The following is an 18,683-nucleotide window of genomic DNA, read 5'->3' as shown; positions in this document are numbered from 1 at the left end:
GATGGCCGGTTCGCTCACTGGTTGAGCGTGGTGCTGACAACACCAAGTCAAGGGTCAAGATCCCCTTACCGGTCATCTTTAAAAAATAAATAAATAAATAAATAAATAAAATAAAATAAAATTGGAAGTCTGCGGCAAAAGACCTACACTGTTGTGGGGAGTATTTCAATCAAACACTTAAAAAGCAATTTTTGTTATTTGAGTCTGTCCTACTTGGTTAGCAGTTTGGCTGGAAATAGAATCTAACCCAGAACATAATACTCCATGATCTTCCAACATCCTTTGTTGCCAGTAAGAAGTCTGATGTGGCTAGTTCATGACATGTCACATAATTTAACTTGGCAGTTTAACTCATTTTTTCATTCAAGAAACAAGATTTTCTTTTTATTCTTAATGTTTGGAGGTTTAAACTGCGCCATATCTAGTTAAATTCATTCTATTGTTACTAATTGGGTCTTTTAAATCTTTCCTTGGACCTGGGCAATTTTCTCCCATTATTTCTTTGTTTCCTTCCTTCCCTGTTTTTCCTTTTTCTAGAACGCCTATGGACGGATACTAGGTTTTCTGGATATTTCTTCCATATTTCTTAACATGTTTCTCATTATGTTCCATCCTACCTTATACTTTTAAGCCCACCTACTGAGTTTGTTATTTCAACAACCAAATTTTATTTTATTCTGAAATAATTTCAAACTTCCAGAAAAGTTGTAAATATAGTATAAGGAATACCATCTGCCCTTTGCCCAGATTCATAAAGTCAACATTTTGCCACAGTCGCTTTGTCCTCTGTATACAGGAGTTGCAGAGGCTCCTCTTGCAACATTTGCAGTGTTAGTGCACACACGTGCGTGCTCATGTTTTTTTCTGAACTATTTGGAATAAATTACACAGCTCATGCCCCTTTATTTCTAAATAGGAATACTTCTATTTAGAAATAAATACTAAGGGATACCCTAGGACTTAACCAATTAGGTGCAACTGTCAAAACCAGGAAAGTTAACACTGAGCAGTCAGTGATGAACAGCAGCATGAGCTACGACCTTATTCGGGGTTTTGTGGACAGGATGCTCACGTCCCTCTCAGTGCATCCCATCAAGAGGTCATAGTCCATTATTGTCAGTGGGTCTCGTTATTGAGGACGTCAGCATCAATCACTTGTTAAAGGTGATACCTTGTATCTCTAAAGTTATTTTCCCTTCGTAATGAGTAAGTTATGGGAGATAACTTTGCGACTGTTTTAAGCATCCATTGATCCTTGTTTGAACCAGTGACTGCAAAGTGACTTTCTAATTCCATCATTACATTTATGTTTATTAATTGGCATTTAGCTGTAAAGAACAGTGCTTTCCTTCTCTTTTTTTTTTTAAATCATCAGTGTGGACTCATGGATTCTTATTTTATTCAGTGGGTTATAGACTATAGATTATTATATATTTTGATCTTTTATGCCTTCCTATCAAAGAGCACCAGCCATCTAAGGGTTGGGAGACGTGTACCCTTTATGGAGGGGATTAATTCACTCTGCTTACTATGTGCAGTAAATTCCCAGTGAAAGTCTTTTTCTTTTTGGTGGCTGGCCTGTATGGGTATCCGAACCCGTGACCTTGGTGTTATCAGAACTGTGCTCTCCCAAGTGAGCTAACCAACCAGAGCTGGCCCGACCACATCATGCCTTGGGTCAGGATTGGTCTGAACAACTGAGAGCTGCACTGGGTTAAAGTGCAAACCCGTGATTAAGATAATAATAAAATAACAAAGACTTAATGAGAGCTGTGCTAAAATATCAGTGTTAAAATAAGTAGTATGTCAGGCCACTCTGCCACCGACAGTTTGACCTTGGGGTAAATCGCAACCTGTCTTGAACTTTATCTATCTGTAGTGTGAGGTGGTTAATCTAACAGCTCTCATTAAGTATTAACCCCACCAACCACTTTATTTTCTGATGACTAGGTGACTGCTTTCTTTAGCCTGTTTGTTCTAGGGTCTGTAATTTTTAAAACCATATGTTGATATTAGAGGAATAATTGCACCTCTGAACTATACTATCTAGTCCACTATTACTATCATTGCTACTGCGGGGCCTCCGAGTGTTTTAGGTAGATTTAATTGAAATTGGGAAGTCAAATATGGCTTGGAATAGCAAAAGTCGCATTTATCCCAAATAGATTCATTTTGTCCCATATTTCTTCCTACTTTGCCAAATATTTTTGCTCTCGAAGTAAATAAGGCAGAGATTTGAAGGGCATCACTTTATTCCAATGTTGGCGTTGCTGGGGGAGACTTCTACAGTGTTCCTTCCCTGCCCCCAGCTCCCTTCCTGGTCAGGGATGCTAATGAGAACGAGGACGGTCATAAGACACAGGAGGAAGCGAGGAAGGTAAAAAGACAGATTACAGGTAAGTACAAGGAGTGGCTGAAACTAAAGGAAAGATGCTGATTTCATCTCCATTGATTAACTCAACCAGGTCTTTGTCTCCTTTCTGATGACAGCCCAAATGGGTCGCTTTTATCATATTGCCCTCTAGTGGTTGGAGACTGGTTTCCAATATTGGCCAAATGTCACCTCCATCTCAAACATTCCTTCTGGGGAAGGAAGCATGACTTTCTAGCATACGATCAAGAAGAGGAATCAGGAGAGGATTAAAGTGTACAGCAGTTTCCAACCACAGGAGGAGCAAAGCACAAAAGTTGTAGAATACAGGGTGCAACAAAGCTGGAGTCCAAGCCATGCTGTCTGAGAAGGCACGACCAGCTGAGATTCACACTTCACAGGACCAGGTTCCACCCGGGGAGAAGCGGTCCAGTTCTCATCACTGAGAAACACCCAGACCCAGCGCCTCTAGAGCGAGGCCACACATACCGCATTGTCTTTGCAGGAGGTTTCCAGGGAAGAGCTAGACTTGCTGAATGGTCTCCAGACTGTTCCAGGCCAGAGCCCAGGCCAAGGAGAGCCGGGCAAGCCCACGATGACTGATCAGAGCTGCGCCCAGGGTTCAGGTCTTGAACATCAGGAAGCCCCCGAATGCAGTGCCCGGTGGGCTTCTCTTTGTTACTGATCCCTGGGTTAACTCAAACCATACTCTCTCGCCCTTTTGCAGCTCAGCCATAGCAAAGGTGGTGGCCATGCTTCCCCCACTCTGCTCAGTGGTACAGACTGGGGTCCGACGGTGACCCCCAAACACCAGCTGCCCAGTGCCTGGGCCTGGGCCGAATTCAGTGCTCACTGCAAATAGGTAGATGCCGTGCTCAGGGGCTCGGAAGTAGCCATGTTCAGGGACGTAGCTGTTGCCAATGTTGATGTATGTCGTGTTGAACTTCACCATCTGCGGGGCAGCCGTCCCCTCTGCAAAGCCAGCGTAGAAGGCCACGGGGGAGCCTGAAACGCAGGAGGAGAGTGCTCGGTGACTCAGCCCCTCTCCGGCCGAGTCAACAAGCACTTTTAGCGGGAGCTAAATGGCAATTCTCAGTTTTTCACCAACTGAAAAAAGGGAAAGTACAAGTCTGTTGTCTAAGCTAATGTACATTTTAACAAAGCACTTTCTTGTTTGATCCTTTTCCTTCCAACTTTCTTGACAGATAGTATCCCTGATTGAGGAAACTCAGGCTCAAGCTTATTAACTGGCTGGCAATGGTTTGCAAATGGCAGGCTGGGACCAGAACCCAGGCCTCCAAATCCCAGGCTACTGAGATACCCAGGGGAAAGAGAATATGTTACCTATCCCCAAGGGGAGAACGCTAACCCTGGTGAGATAACTGAGGAGCAGTGGAGGGTGGCTCTTACTGGGTGGCGGCCACAGGACCTTAGAGAAAGGACAAGTGGGCGGGCCAGAGAAGAGAAGCCTCCTCAAGCTGGTCTTCTTAATGTGCTTTCCAACATGTTGCACAGAGCCCTGGGATCACAGATGGGGAAACCGAGGCCCAGAAAGGGAAAGCTTATTGCTCCAGACCACAGAACTAATAAGTTACCAAGCGGGGAGCAGACCTCGGATCTCTTCTCTTGATTTGGGGTGCTCCTCCCACGCTTCTGACTTATGGGAGCACTTCAGGCAGCCTTAGGAGGATAGTAATGCCGACTCAGAATGCAGGTGCCAGGCCCTCTCGGGCACGGAGGCAGAGCGAGCAGCGATGTGTGCCAGGGTGAAGGGACAGTGAGGAAGGAGTCGGCTGCGCTGCCTGGCCAGCAGGGTCAGGCAAGGGAAGGACAAGGCCACGAGATGGGACGGGAGGGGTGAGTCCCACTTGAGTCGCAGCCATGACAGTGGCCTTAGCACCAACAAGGTCATTCCTCGGGGGTTCCCTCAATACATTGTTTCCAGAAGTTGAGACCAAGCTCCCCATTTCTTGGGAATGAAACCAATGCTTAAAAGAGGAGCATTTTTCATAGCAGTTGGTGACTTAGGTTCCAGAACTAGAGCCCCAACTCTTTGGCTCCCAATCCAGCAAACAGCCTTATAAATGGTAAAATTTTGCTTTTCTTTAGTTCTGACTTCCTGAGAATTAGAGAGCTCAGAATAGTTTTCTTGTTTAAGTTTGCCAAGTCAAAGGCCCACGGCAGGCTCTGCAGTTCCCCTTGCACCGAGCAGGTGGCGCGCTTGCCCAGCCAAAGAAAGGCTGGCCTACAGCGCCCTCTGCCGGTGCTCGGTGCACACTCCGCCCCAGCTCCGCCAGCCTGCCTTTGCCTGGGAGCTCTGTTGTAGAGGAAAACCCAATCCAGCCAGTGCGCCCAATTACGAGCCTCAGAAGGTGGAAGGATTGTGCAAACGAAGAGTGTACTTCCCTGCAGAGCACAAATGCAGGCCCTACAGCCTTCCTGCAAGACAAGGGGGATTTAAAAAAATTTTTTCTTCTTTGAAATAACAAAACATTGCAGTGGTAAACAGATACCAAAATCATCAGGCAAATTCTCAAGATCATTGGCATATTGGAGCCTTTCACCACTCACAAGAGGAAAGAAGACAGAAGAGTAAGTGCAGGTGGACACAGTCTCAGCCCTGAAAATGCTGGGAAAATGGGAAAACACTGGTTGGGTTCCTCCATGTGTTAAGCCTCACGCCAGGTATTGGTGGATGTAACCGTTAGTCTTCATCATAGCCTTTTGGTGTAGGTAGTGACTCTTCCACTGCCTCCTGGGCTGCCATGGAGGGTCAGCGGGGGCAGGGCAGGCTGGGGTGGGACCTTCAGCAAGGCCTTGGACTTCCCACATGCCAGGCTGCACTAGGGTATAGGCGGCCGAGATGGTGGCCTTGTACTCAGCCCTGTGTCTGGTTGAGGAAGTGGCCCAGCCCCAAGGCCAGCCTCTCTAACAGAGAGAGCCAATTGAGGCACAGAGCCAAGTGGTCCCCTTCCCAGGGCTACGCTCAGGGAGAGGATGGGAAGGTTGGCTGCCCATCACTTCGGCCTCAGAGTCAACTCCCAGGCGCTGCAGGGACCAGCCGTTGAGGGCCTTTCCAAGGGGGAAGAGCCAGCACCCTAGAGACAGCTGGGCTGGGCTCAAGGATCCTCTGCACCCCTCAAGAGCTGTGTGAGCAGGACACTTCCCGTGTCTGAGCCTGTTTCAAGTAAGATGGCAGTGAGGATGCATGAACCAGTGAGCCGTTGTGATGATTCGTCTTGGTGAAGGCCAAGAAGGGCATCGCAGGGGACTTGGCACAGAGCGGCAGAGCGGTCCACGGAGAGAATGAGCTCCTGTCAGGGCCCAGGGCTTTTCCCTGTACTCACCTCGTGTGGAGCGCTGTCCACGGCAGGTGACACCACTCCCCTGCATAAAGCGGTAAGCTGGCTAAAGACACATGGGGGTGGAGGGGTGGGGTAAAGAGCAGAGACAGTGGGGTTGGAGGCTGTGCAGCTCTACCGTTAGAGCAGCAGGCGGCCAGCGGGATGTCTGTGAGCCTCGGACAGTTGCATGGAGGTGGCTCTGCCAGCTCATGGGCTCTGGCATTAACAGTTGGTTCTTGTGACTTCTACCTTCCCACACTCCAGGTAGTCTAAGAGCCCACAGCCCTGAAAACAAGGTGGTTCGAGGGGAAGGTGGACCCTGAGCAGTAGTGGCCAATGACCATCCTGTTTCCTTTCATCCTGTCCCCTCCAGGCAGAAGAGCTGCTGGAGACAGCCCCGGACTCCTAGACTTGCTGGTGTCCCTGGCCCAGGAACTTACCTGCCTCCCAGAGCGCTGCTCCTAGGGCACCGGGCACCGGCCCTTTGACAGCGGCATCCGCCAAAGGCTCCACTTGCCTCTTGTCCCTCTTTCGGGGAGCTTCCAGGCCTTTCTGTTGCTTCTTCCCTTTCCTGCTCAGCACGGCATGCAGCTTCCCCAGGTCTAGGCTGACGTTGGCTGCCACGAGCCCTTGGAAGTTTCCAAAAAGACTGTGGAAGAGCTGCCGGTGCTGCCCCAAGCCCTGCTCGGTGGCGGAGAGCTCCTGGTGGAGGCTCTGGAGGGAGCCGTTCAGGGAGGCGGCCCAGGAGGCCTCGCAGCACCGCCCGTGCCGGCTGGGCTCCGTCGTGGCCGGCTGTGGCAGCTCCAGGCCACCGCCCGCGGCCTGCTCCAGGGCCGCCACCCGGGTGGCCAGCGCGTCCCAGCCGAGCGCCTGCTCCTGTAGCCCGCTGGCCGCCTCCTGCAGGGCCACGCGGATCTGCTCGTAGCTCAGGGGCAGCTGGCCCGGCGCCTCGTCCGACATGTCGTCCATCGCCTCCTCCCCGAAGAGGGCGGCCAGCACGGCCTCGTGCCTCAGCGCGTCCTCCAGCAGGGCCGCGAAGGAGCTGTGCAGCTGGCGCACGTCGCGCCGGGTCTCGCCCGCGGCCGCCTGCAGCGCGCGCACCTCGCCGGCCAGCGCCTGCATCTGGCTCCGGAGCCGCGCCGCCGCCGCCCGCTCGCCCTGCGCCTCCTGCGCGTCCACGGCGCCGCTCGGGGCCCGCACGGAGGAGCCGTCCCTGTGGCCCTCCCGGAGGCAGCTGCAGTCCTTGACGTATTTGATAAGGTCAGCGTGGCCACCCTGCAGGTGCTGGAGCGTCAGGTTGAGCTCCAGGAGCTGCCTCTTCACCTCCTGCTCGTTCTCCTCCGTGATCAGTGACTTCTCCATCAGGATCACCCGCAGCTCCCGGAGCGCAGTGTGGTTCACCTGCAGCTCCTCCACCTGCCGCTCCACCTTGCTGATCTGATCGAAGGTCTCGTCCGATTCGGAGTACAGCTCCTGGATCTCATCCACGTGCCGGGCCAGGGTGGCCCTCATGTCCTTGAGGGTGCTCTGCAGCTCCTCCTCCCTGCGGCCCGAGGCCACGTGCAGCGCCGAGAGGTTCCTCTGCAGCTGGCCCAGCCTGGCCTGCAGGCTCTCCGGCTCTGGCCTTGCGGCAGCCCCTGCCACCACCAGGCTGCCATTGGTCCCCAGTGCCTCCTGGGCCTTGTGCAGCTGCTTCAACTTGGTGTCCACATGGGCCTGGACCTCAGACAGTGAGTGGTGCAGGGCAAGCTGCTGGGCATGGAGGCGGTCGTCCACGTCCCGCTGCAGCTGGCCCACTCTCTGGGCGTTCTCCTGGACCTTGGCCTCAAATTTGGCACCCAGCTCCTGGAAGTCAGCCCTGGCCACGGTGCTTTCCTGGACTTGCTTGATGGCCTGGCGGTTGACCTCCACATCAAGAGACAGGTTTCTTATGGCCTGGAAGAGGCTGTGCAGGCTTTCGTTGATGCTCCTCCAGATGGGGCTGAAATGGACCTCCTGGAAGGCACCCATGTGCGGCGACAGCGTTTGTTCCGAGGATTTGCCCAGAAGCTCTGCAACAGACATGTTTCTACACAAGCCCTGCAGTAGCAGACAACCCCCCTCCCCCAGGCGGGGACCAGCGGGATCCTCAGAGGTCTGTGCCTTCCTGCCTCCCTCCCCCCTTCCCCTTGAGGTGACCAGGCTCTTCCCCACTATCTTCTGCCACTCACCACGCTCTGTGTGGTTTGCCTCCATCGCCATCTCCGTCACAGCTGTGAAGTTTAGTAACAGGCCTGGGAGGCTGTCTGCCATCTGGTGAACGTCATTCTGGAGATCTCCCAGCAGACGTTCCTGCTGTCCCTGTCGCGCCTCAACCTCGTTGATCTCTGCAGGCAGGTGGCCTGAATACACATCAGACATAAGTGTCTGGGGCTAACTCCCCAGGCCTGGGCAGATCATGAGGTACAGAGAAGGAGATTTGGGGGCTGGGAGTGAGGGCTGAGTGCTGATGTCCTCTGAGGAGGAGCTTAGAGGACTTCAGCCCCAGAAGGGCAAACGTGTGCCCAGACGGCCCTCGGCCCCCCTCCCACACCCACAGCAGACACCGCATGCCTCCCTCCTCAGCTCTGGACATGGCTGCACAACACCATTCCCAGCAGCCCTGGTCGACTCACAGGAGGTCACCATGTTATGAAACTCATTTGTCATCTCAACTGTGGGCCCAGCCTTGAAAGGCCTCACAAATGGTGTCTCTTGGTGGGTCTCCTGTGCTGTCTCAAGGACCAGGAACAGCATGACTTCCTGGCCCCAGTTTGGGCTATGAGAAAGGGTGGGGAGGCTTCTTCCAGGCATGGGAGCTTGTGTGGCTCAAGGGGCCAGGGGCGTGCCCAATGAATCAGTCCTTCCCAGAAGATGGGTCAAGTAGAAGGAGGGTGTGCCCAGGCAGCAGGCAGGCAGCTGGCAGCCCTGTGAACCTGGCCCACTGGGGGAAGGTGGTGCAGGGCCACAGAGGGGCCCCTGCAGTTCTAGCAGCAAGGTTTTCCTGAAATGGCACTGCCCTACCGGAGGAGGAAGGGCCGGACACATGGGCTCTGCCCGCTGCCCTGCTGCACCTTCCAGGAAAGCAACACACCAGGTTTCAAGTTGACTGGCCAGTCCCAAGGCTCCCGGCGGCCATCACTTGGATCTGCAGGCTCAGGGATTGCTGTGGGGGCTGCGGAAAAAAGCATTGGATGTTGACCCCAGAGGTTAGAGGAGCTGCAGACGTCTGGGATCCGAGGTTAAGGGCAGAGGGAGTCCTACCGTGGTGTTGACAGTCAGAGCCTCCAAAGCCTGGACAGCACCTCCAGGCCACAGAGGTCAGCACCTTCTGCTTGACCTGGTACACCGGCTTCTGGGCCATGCGGTACCTGGCAGCAGGGAAAGCCGGCTCAGTAACTCCAAGGTGAGCCCACGCACACCACATGGGGCCTGGGCGAATGGCCCACCCTGCCCCACTCACATGACTTTGACCTTCTGGCATTCCAGAGCCCCCTGTGGACATGGCTGCTGCGAGTGGACAAGGAATTTCTCCATTTTGCAAGTGGCTACGAAGGTGACCAGCCTGGACTTCTGGTAGGGGCACCAGTTACTGGAAAACAAGCCAGAAGAGAGCGCTACTGAGCCACACCCGGGCCTCCCAATGACCTCTTCTAGAGGACAACAGGGGGCACTGTTGCAGAGGGCCCACCCCTGCCTCCTGCCCCACCCAGTGCTGGGGTTCTGGAATCAGTTCTCCCGAAAAGGAAGCACTCTGCAGTATGTGTCCCTGGACTCCAGAGTAGATGCGCCACAGTCCCCACCTGCGAGGAGGGACTGCTCCATCGCCTTCTGGAGTATCTCCCGCACCAGCACAGAGAGGCTGAGGAGCCCCGCAAAGCACACAGCAAAGTTTCCCATGGAGCCAGGAGGGCTCTCACTGCTTCTCCTGGTGCCAGGGAGGCAGCACAGTGCAGCTGGGACTGGAGAGGCCTGGGTTCAAATCCTTCACACTTTCTGGCTGTGTGACCTTGAGCAAGGCATTTGGGGAGTTTCTGTTTCCCCACCTATGCTGTGGAGACCATAATGCCCTCCTCCAAGTGAGCGAGCGAGTACAAGCGCCTGGCTCCTGACAAGTGCTCTGTGAATGCTGCCCCACTGCCCTGTCTGGTCGCCCTGGCAGCCTGCCCGTTACTACTCGTGACTTTCCTTGCTGGAGATCCCACCGTGGCGAGGACACCTGCTTCACTGGGCTATTATGGAAATACACTTTTGAACAGTCATTGTAGGGGAAGGAAGGCAGCTGGGGGAGCAGCCACCACGCCAACATCCTACAGGGTGGTTTGGGAGTCACACTCAGCATCCTGACACCTGGGAGGTAGCCCCTCCATCTTGCCCATCACCAGCATGTGCTGATGGAGCCCCAGCTCACTGACCCAGTGGCTGGCTCCATGGGGTGAGTGGAAGGGGTCAGAGGGCCCTTCCCCCAGCAGTCAGCTCCCAGAGCAAAGCTCTCTGAGAGAGGCAAGTGCCAATGACCACTACAGCCCAGTTCAGCTTAGCGCCTCTTGGGGCCAGGTGCCAGGCTCAAGTGAGCACAGCATTCAGAGTGCAGAGATGGAGGGGCAGACCTTCCCTTCGGGGTCCGAAGGGAGAGCAGTCAATCTCAGAAAGGGTGCTAGGATCTGCAGAGGCTTTCAGAAGGAGGAGATAATGGGGCTGTGTCTTAAAGGAGAGCATCAGATGAAGCACCAGGAGCTGTGACAGAGGCGAGTGGCAGGGGGAGGGGCTGCAGAGGGGAGGAGAGGGCCGCGCAGGTGTGAGTGCCAGCCAATGAGCTGGACTGTGTACTGAGGGCATGGGGCGTCATGGAGGGGTTTCAGCAGGGAAATGATATGAGGGAGCCACCTGGCTCCTGGGTGCAGAAAGGACAGGAGGGGTAAGATATAGGTGGCTGTTTTAGGGGTCTGGGTGGGAGATGATGGCAGCTTGGATGGTGGATATAGAAGTGGGCACATTTGTGAGATATTAGAGGCAATGTTCAGGGCCATGGTGATGGAGTAGCTCTCGGTGCTGGGATTTTATTCTCAGGAGCTGGATTTTGTCCTGGGACCATCAGGTACTGTCAGGGATACAGCTGGAGAGGGCTGGGGGGAAGGTTGAGGGGGCTCAAGTGATCACATCCATTTTGACTGCTGAGATCCCCAGCCCGCTCTTCTACTTGGCTCCCAGGCTTTACCCTATTGGCAGGAGACTGGAAGAGCTTCTCAGGAAAATGACCCATCCCAAGAAGAAAAGACCCCAAAATGCTGACATCAGGGGTTTCCCCATTGAAATAGCCCAGCCAGAACATTCTCTAACAATATAGATCAGAAAGTCCCATCCGTACACCCCAGCTCCCAAGCAGCTTCTCAATCTCCTTCTCTTAAGTGAGCAGACAGCCAAGATGACCCCTGAGAAAAGCTGCTATTACAGAAGAGGTCAAAATGGGCAGACAGAAAAAGTCAACTTGGAGAAAACCAAGACTGCGGGGAGAAGAGAACGTCCCCCAAACTTGCACTAATAGTCCCAGATTGGTAAGAGAAGTTACTGCATCCACGAAACAACAACAGGAAGCTAAAAAAAAGCGGGCAGGGAGCGGGGGGAGAACATTCAGAGAACATAAAAGAACTTTTAGAAATCCAAAACCTAACAGGAGAAATGAACAAAAATTCAATAGAAATGTTAGAGGGTAGGGTTTAAAACATTTCCCTAAAAGAAGAGCAGAAAGATAAAAATAGGAGGAAGACAGGAAAAATAAAGGACCAGTCCTGGAAATCCAACATACAAATAATTAATTCCAGAGAGAGAGTACAGAGGGAGGAAATCATCGATGAAAAAAATCAAAAACATACTCCAGGAGGAGAGGACTTGAATTTCTAGATTCAAAAGGCCCACCAGTTACCTTCAATATGGTGAAAATAAGCTCACATCAAAGCACATCATCGTGGAAGTTTAGAGCTCTGGGAACAAAGATGCTTCCCAAGAGAAAAACCGAGACACACACACACGTCAGTCATTGGACTGGCCTTGAACCTCTCGACAGCAGTATTGGAAACTAGAACACAATGAAAATGGCGTTCAAAACACTGAAAGAAAATTCAGCTTCCCTTACCAGCCAGCCACGTGCACGCACGCGCACACACGCACACACACACACTATATATATATGTATGTATATGTATGTATATATGTGTAAAATTTCCAATCTGGAATCTATACCCAACTTAACTATCAATGTCAGGACACAGAATAAGCAACTTTCTAACAAGTCTTGTTCCGAAACGTGTACCTCCCAGTAGTCTGAAATCTTGCCTGTGCGTCAAAACCATCGTGTGGCACTTTAAAGAGCCACTGGTCTCCATTTAAAGGAGACTCCCTGGGCCGAGCCCGTGGCACACTTGGGAGATTGCGGCGCTGGGAGCGCAGCGACGCTCCCACTGCAGGTTCAGATCCTATATAGGGATGGCCGGTGCACTCACTGGCTGAGTGCCGGTCACGAAAAAGACAAAATAAATAAATAAATAAATAAAAATAAAGGAGACTCCCTGAAGTTGGGGCCTGAGCATCAGCATTTGGGTCATTTTGAGGTGCAGCCAGGACTGAGTACCACGGTGCTGGAGGGCTGCTCCACCAAAACACGAGAGAAAAGCGGGAAAGAGAAAGAGTGGAATTAGGAAACAGGCGGGGTGGCAGGAGAGTGCCCCCAGGACAACGAGGTGGCGTGGGTACAGAAGGCACGGTCCAGCCTGGAGTGCCACCAGGGGCTCTGGGAGCCGTGCATGGTGCTGAGAGCAGCTGTGGACAGCTGGCTGAGAGTTTGGAATGGAGTTAGTCATGAAGACACAGAAAACTAAGCAAAAGAAGAAAACAAGACAATTTTTTTTACTCCAGGGAAAACCAAAAGTGTGCAGGGGGAATAAAAGATCCGTAGTTTATTTCAAAGCTCAACTCTAAGTAGCATACAGAGTCACATGAATGTAAACACTCAAGATGACAATATGGGAGGACGGCAGGTGTGTGTGCACCGCACCCACGCGTTCGCTTTGGGTTGTGGTATGGGGTGGGAATCAGCTGAATCACAGACAATGCTGTCTCCCAGGAAGCAGCGATGTAAGCATGTTATTTAGAGATACAGAGGTACATGCTAAAAGAATCACCTAAAGAGTTGAATGTCATTGCCTTTGGGGACCAGAGGGAACTGAGGCTTCTGATTGTCTCAACAAACCTCATAGAGTTTGCTGATGGTAATCCCTGGGTCAGCAAACTTTCTCTCTAAAGGAAAAGACAGTAAATATTTTACATAATTTGCAGGGCCCAGTGCAAAATAAAAAGTTGGGGCCACTTGCTCAAAACTTATTAAGAATTTCAAAATGGCCTTTCAGAGTGCAGGGCCGTGCGTGTGATTGCACAGGTCACATGCCCACAATGCTGGCCCTGGTTTTTGGCTCTCCAAGCCATATGACCTCTCTCCCATCTACTCAACTCTGCCACTGTAACACAAAAGCAGTCACTGACAATATGTGAATAAATGAGCCTGGCTGTGTTCCAATAAAGCTTTATTAACAAAAACAGGTGGTGGGCCAGATTTGGCCCCTGGCTGTAGTTTTCTGACCCCTGCCTATGGGTATGTATAACTAATAAAAATGAAGCTTAAAAAAACAAATAAAATCATTTCCGTCAGGAAGAGAAAGTGCAGCTGAACAGGCAAGAACATTCTGGAAGACAACATCAAAGGAGGAGTTTCTCTTCTAACTATCAAGACCAACTCCGTAGCCAGGTAATGAGAAACTGAGGCGTAGGTACAGTGTTTGACAAACTAGTCAGTGGGAACAGAGATCAGGAAGAGACTCGTACGTCCCCAAGGGACTAGTGAATGGTAAAAGGGGGCGCATCAAAATGGGGGAGGAAGGAAGGAATGTTCAGTCCGTGCCGAAAGGTGGACTGTGAGAATGCTGCACCCAGAGCTGGGGACCATGCGTAAGATGCCTACCTGCACAGACCCGCCTGGGCCCCGTGGGAATTCCTGGGCGTGGGCTCAGTCCTAGGGGAAAGTATCTCTCTAAACCAGTGGTTCTCAAGAGGGGACAGAGGGGACTTCCCCAGGTATACAGTCATGCATTGTTTAAGATTGGGATAAGTTCTTGACCAGCACTCAGCCAGTGAGTGCACCGGTCATTCCTATATAGGATCTGAACCCGCGGCGGGAGCGTTGCTGCGCTCCCAGCGCCGCACTCTCCCCAGTGCGCCACGGGCTCGGCCCGGGATAAGTTCTAAGAAATGTGTCATTAGGCAATTTCGTTGTTGTTGGACTCCATAGAGTGGACTACCCAAATCTAGATGTTACAGCCTGCAACACACCTAGGCTATGCGGTGTAGCCAATATGGTCTTACGGGAACACCATGGCATGTGTGTTCACCATCATTGACTGAAACACCACTATATGGCACATGACTGTATTTTGCAACCTCTAGGGACATTTCTGGTTGTCACAACTGGGTGGTGGGTGGAGGCCAGGGATGACAGCCTCTGCCCCCCACAGCAAGGAATCGTCCAGTCCAAAATGTCCATAGGGCCTCCCTAAACAAAGTTCCACTCCTCACACACCCTCGGGCCTGATGCAGAGGGCCCCGCAGTCCTGTGCCACAGCACGCCTGGCCTGGTGCAGCCTGCCACGAGTGACCGGGACTTTCCACCTCGAGCTCCTGGAACTGGAGGCTCTGCCGCCCCCTTCCTGCCCGGGAACTTTCTCTTCTGACCTGCCGGACCTTGGGCTCCAGCAGCCACTGTTCTCCCTGCCCACGCTCCCCACCCTTGGCAGTCGCTCCCTTGGCACAGTGCAGGCTGCTGGCCCAGAAGCCCTGGGAACATTCCTGACCTTTGCTTTGGTTTCCTCCAGCTCCTGGCAGCTCCCTTCCCGGCCCCACTTGCTGAGGTGCCCATTGTCCTCACTGGCACTCTGTCTCAGGCCTGTGCTCTCTTTGCACCCTCCCTTGGGGAGCCCTCCTGGGTGCCCTCACCTCCCAACGGTCTACTGAGGGGCAGGTGCCAGCCCAGAGTGAGGGCGGGGGTCCCGCAGCCGGGTTTGGGCCTGCCCTTGGCCCCAACCTGATGCCGCGACCCAGAATCTGCTTCTAAATGGGAGCTGGGAGGCCTGGGCTCTCCTGCCCTCCGCCTCCCTGGACTCAGGGTGACCTTGAGCAAGGCCCTCCTCCCAGTCCTAGAAATGTGGAGAAGCTGTGTCCCTGGGGTCACAGAGAGGGGGTGTGGAGAAGGTGGACAGAGCCTTTGGGGGGCAGGGGCTGGTAGCCAAGCATCCTGCATAATGGATGTGCCGCAGCTGCTGCTGCCACCAGAGCACTTAAGTGCCTCTTAATCAGCCAGTAAAGCCCACCTCCAACGGGGCCTCATGTCTTCCTGGGGATGGAGAGCGTGTTCTCAGCAGCTTTGCTTTCTGAGGCCCCGAATCCATTAACGTGTCCATCCCAGGGGAGAAACTCGCAGGGCTTTGTCTCTGAGCCAGGAAGGGGCTGTGGCGGGGAAACCTGAGGCCCACACGGAAGCCAGCCCGGAGCTGGGGTTCCCGGAGTGTGGGTTTGGGAGCCTCAGCTCTGGCCAGTGGGGACTCTTCCCTGTTCATGCCCAGGGCCTGGGCCCCACCCTGCTCCTGTGTGACTTCAGCAGTACGCCAGACTCCCCGGGGCTGCAAGCTCCCATCTGCAAAAATCTCAAACGCATCTTGTGCAAGGGTCAGAAGCCTGATGCTGGTGATCGGGGCCAGCCAGGCTGCCGGGAGCAGCAACCCCTACACTCCCACCCCTGTTGGGGGGCAGGGCAGAGACACCTTAGCTGCAGCCCAACGAATGTAGGCCACTGCTCCGACCTGTCACTTAGGAGCTCTGTGGCCCTGGGTGGCGTCCCCACCCATCTGAGCTGTCATGACAATGTGGGAGATGGGACTCCTTCCCCAGGGCTCAGTATGGTCCCCACCACAGACCCAGTCCCACTGGGACAGCAAGTCCTGGATCTGAGGAGCCCACGTTCTACATACCCCCAGCTAAGCCGGGGGACGCAAAAAGAGCTTCCTCCTCCTCATGGTGGCCAAACACTGACCTCACTGTTCCCTGGGCCCTGCCTTGCAGATACCCAAGGGACCTAGGACATAGTTAACCCCTTCCCTCCTCCACCACGGACCTGGCAATCTGGGGACACAGGGCATCAGGTACTGAGCTGCTCTGTTCAAGCGTCTCCTTCCAAAGGGTTTCATCAGGGTCTGAGTCCAGGGCCTGCTCTGGCCCAGGGTCCAGAAGTGGGCATGAGGGGCAAATGCAGGGCAGGAGGCCTGGCTCTGGCCACTGCTGCCAGAGCATGAGGTGCCCCTTTCACCCTCCCTTCCCCTGCTGCCGGAGGGGGACTGGAGCAGCGTTTCCGCCTCCCTGGTCACAGGCCTGTGGGAAGCAACCAGCCCAGGAAGCCACAGAGCGTTTCCTTCCTTTCCCACCAGCCCCTCCAGACGCCCCTGCAACTTGGGCTTGGCCTGTGGGGACCGCAGCTTCTGCAGTTGTGGGAGGAGACCCAGCAGACAGGGGATCCCAGGCTTGGGATGCCTGGCCAGTCCTGGGCCAGAAGCCCTGGTGCACACAACCGCCCATGCTGAGACCACCCAGGGAACAGCCGAGGGACCTGCCGGGGCAGCCCGTCAGCAGTCCATAGGCCCTCGATCCCGGGGGATCCCTAGCAGAACGCTGTTGCTGGGAGTGGCTCCCTCCACCTTCCTATGCACTAAGGTCCCCTTGTCCTCCCCTTCATCAAAGGCAGGAAGGGGGCCCAGAAACTCATGCGTGGAGCTAACAGCAGAGAGGGAAGGCTTGGTCCTTGGTCCTGAAATCAGAGCTGCGTGGCTGGATCCCCCCTGCCCCGCCCCCCAGCCAGAACGGGCAGCAGGGACGGGTCCTGCTGGGGGTTGATGGGCACTTGCTTACTCTAGTCCTCCTGCCTCTCCTGGTCTAATCTGTTTTTGGGAGAATGACCACCAGCATTCACCTGATCTGAGGCTGAATGAGACTGTCCCAGGCAGATTCATCGTGTGAGCCAATGTGACAGGGACTTCATACATCCAGATGGGAGACTCTGGGTGGATGTAGGTTGCTCCCAGCCCCCACTTCCAAATCCACATAGATGCCCTCAACCAACAAAGTCTGGCGTGCGTGGGTGAGGGGCCAGTGGGGGTGGGAGCACCTGGGGCCGGGCTGCCTCTGAGTGCTGCACTCAGAGCAAGGGTCAAGTGTGATCTCTGGAGTCGGACTTAGATCCTGTTCCAGTACTCCTTAGCTATGTGACCTTGGGCAAGCTACTCAGCGTCTCTGAGCCTCAGACGACTCTTCTGTCAATGGGACTGTTGGGGGGATTAACAGAGATAACACTTGGCAAGGTGCCTGGCCCAGGAAACGGCACCTGCTGCTATGATTATGAGGTGGTTGGAGAGGAGGCTCCAGGACCACCTCAGACCCAGAGGGGGGACCCACAGGAGGGTCCCTGGTGCGTTGGAAAACGGCATACAGTGTCCAGTTGCAAGATCGTCCCACCCATTCCCAGAGGAGCACCAAGGCCAAGCTTGCTGCCTCCTTTGTGCTCTGGAGAACAAGGTGCCCTCTCTGCTAACTGCTCGGCACTCAGGTCCAGGCTCCCTGGGCACTCAGATCAGAATCCCCTCCCCAGGAGCACCTGTCCTCAATGGCTTAGGCTGGGCCAGCCTTGCTGGGGCTCAGCTTTCAGAATTGATTTTCTTCAAAGAACACGAGCCAAGGCCAGCACAGCTGGGAACGTCTAGAACCACAGTCCTTCAGTCCCTGATGCTGGATGGCTGGTGGTAGGAGCTGCTCCCCACCTGCCCAAGCCACAGGCTGAGCTGGGGCTCACGTCCTGCACCGTGAACCCGGCCAAGGTCCAGGCCCTCCTTACCGTCTGACAGGGTCCCTGCCGGTGTCCTCAGCCTCTGTCCTCTCGACCTCAGGCAGCCTGGAGGCGTGTGGGTCTGGGAACCTGGTACTGGGGAACTGGGCCCAGGCTCCCAGCAGGCCCCAGCCAAGGAGCCCCCCAAGGCCGAGCAGCAGCGTCAGGATCATCTTGGTCGTGGCACAGGCTCAGGCTGGGCTCAGCTTAGGCTCAGCCTTGACAAGTGACTCCAGAAACTGCCAGTGACGTGGTCTCCAAGTTAAATCTCAGAAGGAAAAGAAAATACAGGGACAACAAAGAGAGGAAGTGGCCTGGGCTGGCCCTCCCGGTGGGTCTTGTCCGGCCCCCACCCCCCTGCCTGGCTCCACAGGCCACCAACCATGCTGGCTGGTTCCTATGCACCGGGAGGACTTGGGTGAGGGACAGTGGGGGTGGGGAGACACAGGGGTGGCCCCACCAAACCTGCTCCCTGGGAGTCAGGAGAAGCCTCGAGGTAGGGCTGCAGGAAGTGGCTGGGTCAGTCTCAAGTGACCTGCTGCCCTTCCATGCTGCTGGCCAGGAAGTGGGCAGCACGTCGTGCCTCCTCAGCACCTTTCACCAGTGGGCTGTGGGAGCCAGTAAGTGGGTGGAGGCTCAGAGAAAGAAAAGAGCTATCCTGGGGTCACATAGCATGTGGGCATGGGCAGGGCACGGGGAAGCCCGTGTGTCCAGTGCCCCAAGCTCCTCCAACTGGTTTTGCCAGAGCCCAGGGGTCAGGGCATCCAGGATGCTGGTGTGTAGCTGAGCAGCCCAGAACAGTCTGGAAGGTTGGCCACTCACCTGACAGGCCTGCATGGCCCTGACCCCTGCCCTAGCTGGGACGCCGGGGGCACTGGTGGAGGCACCTCCCCTCTCTGTGCCTGTGTCCCCAGGGGTAGCACAGACACCACAGCCCCGGGGCCAGAGAGCACCAGTCTGGGCCTCCCCGTGGGTGGGC

At 54.5% G+C, this 18,683-nt stretch overlaps 1 protein-coding gene across 1 annotated transcript; it reads right to left on the bottom strand.

Annotated features, from left to right (window-relative positions):
- Positions 1-2,247: 2,247 nt before the first annotated feature.
- On the bottom strand, positions 2,248-17,942 carry MMRN2 (multimerin 2). Its single transcript, XM_063086903.1, has 7 exons — positions 17,714-17,942; positions 9,197-9,325; positions 8,998-9,104; positions 8,828-8,908; positions 7,926-8,096; positions 6,156-7,766; positions 2,248-3,376 (listed from the first exon to the last, which is right to left on the bottom strand). The coding sequence occupies exons 1-7, from the start codon at positions 17,875-17,877 to the stop codon at positions 2,994-2,996; spliced, it is 2,646 nt and encodes an 881-aa protein (XP_062942973.1). The 5' UTR covers positions 17,878-17,942; the 3' UTR covers positions 2,248-2,993.
- Positions 17,943-18,683: the final 741 nt, after the last annotated feature.

The sequence above is a fragment of the Cynocephalus volans genome, chromosome 2 (assembly GCF_027409185.1).
Source record: "Cynocephalus volans isolate mCynVol1 chromosome 2, mCynVol1.pri, whole genome shotgun sequence".
In the NCBI taxonomy this organism is placed as follows: Eukaryota; Metazoa; Chordata; class Mammalia; order Dermoptera; family Cynocephalidae; genus Cynocephalus; species Cynocephalus volans.
Note: the sequence above shows the minus strand (reverse complement) of the source record. Positions and strands in the feature narration are given on the sequence as shown.

Coding starts and splice junctions, on each gene's coding strand:
- MMRN2 (XM_063086903.1), bottom strand. CDS start 17,877: ATGATCCTGACGCTGCTGCTCGGCCTTGGGGGGCTCCTTGGCTGGGGC. Junction 9,326..17,713: donor GGCAGGGACCCTGTCAGACG/GTAAGGAGGGCC, acceptor CTTGTTTTCCAG/TAACTGGTGCCCCTACCAGA. Junction 8,909..8,997: donor CTCTGACTGTCAACACCACG/GTAGGACTCCCT, acceptor TTTTTTCCGCAG/CCCCCACAGCAATCCCTGAG.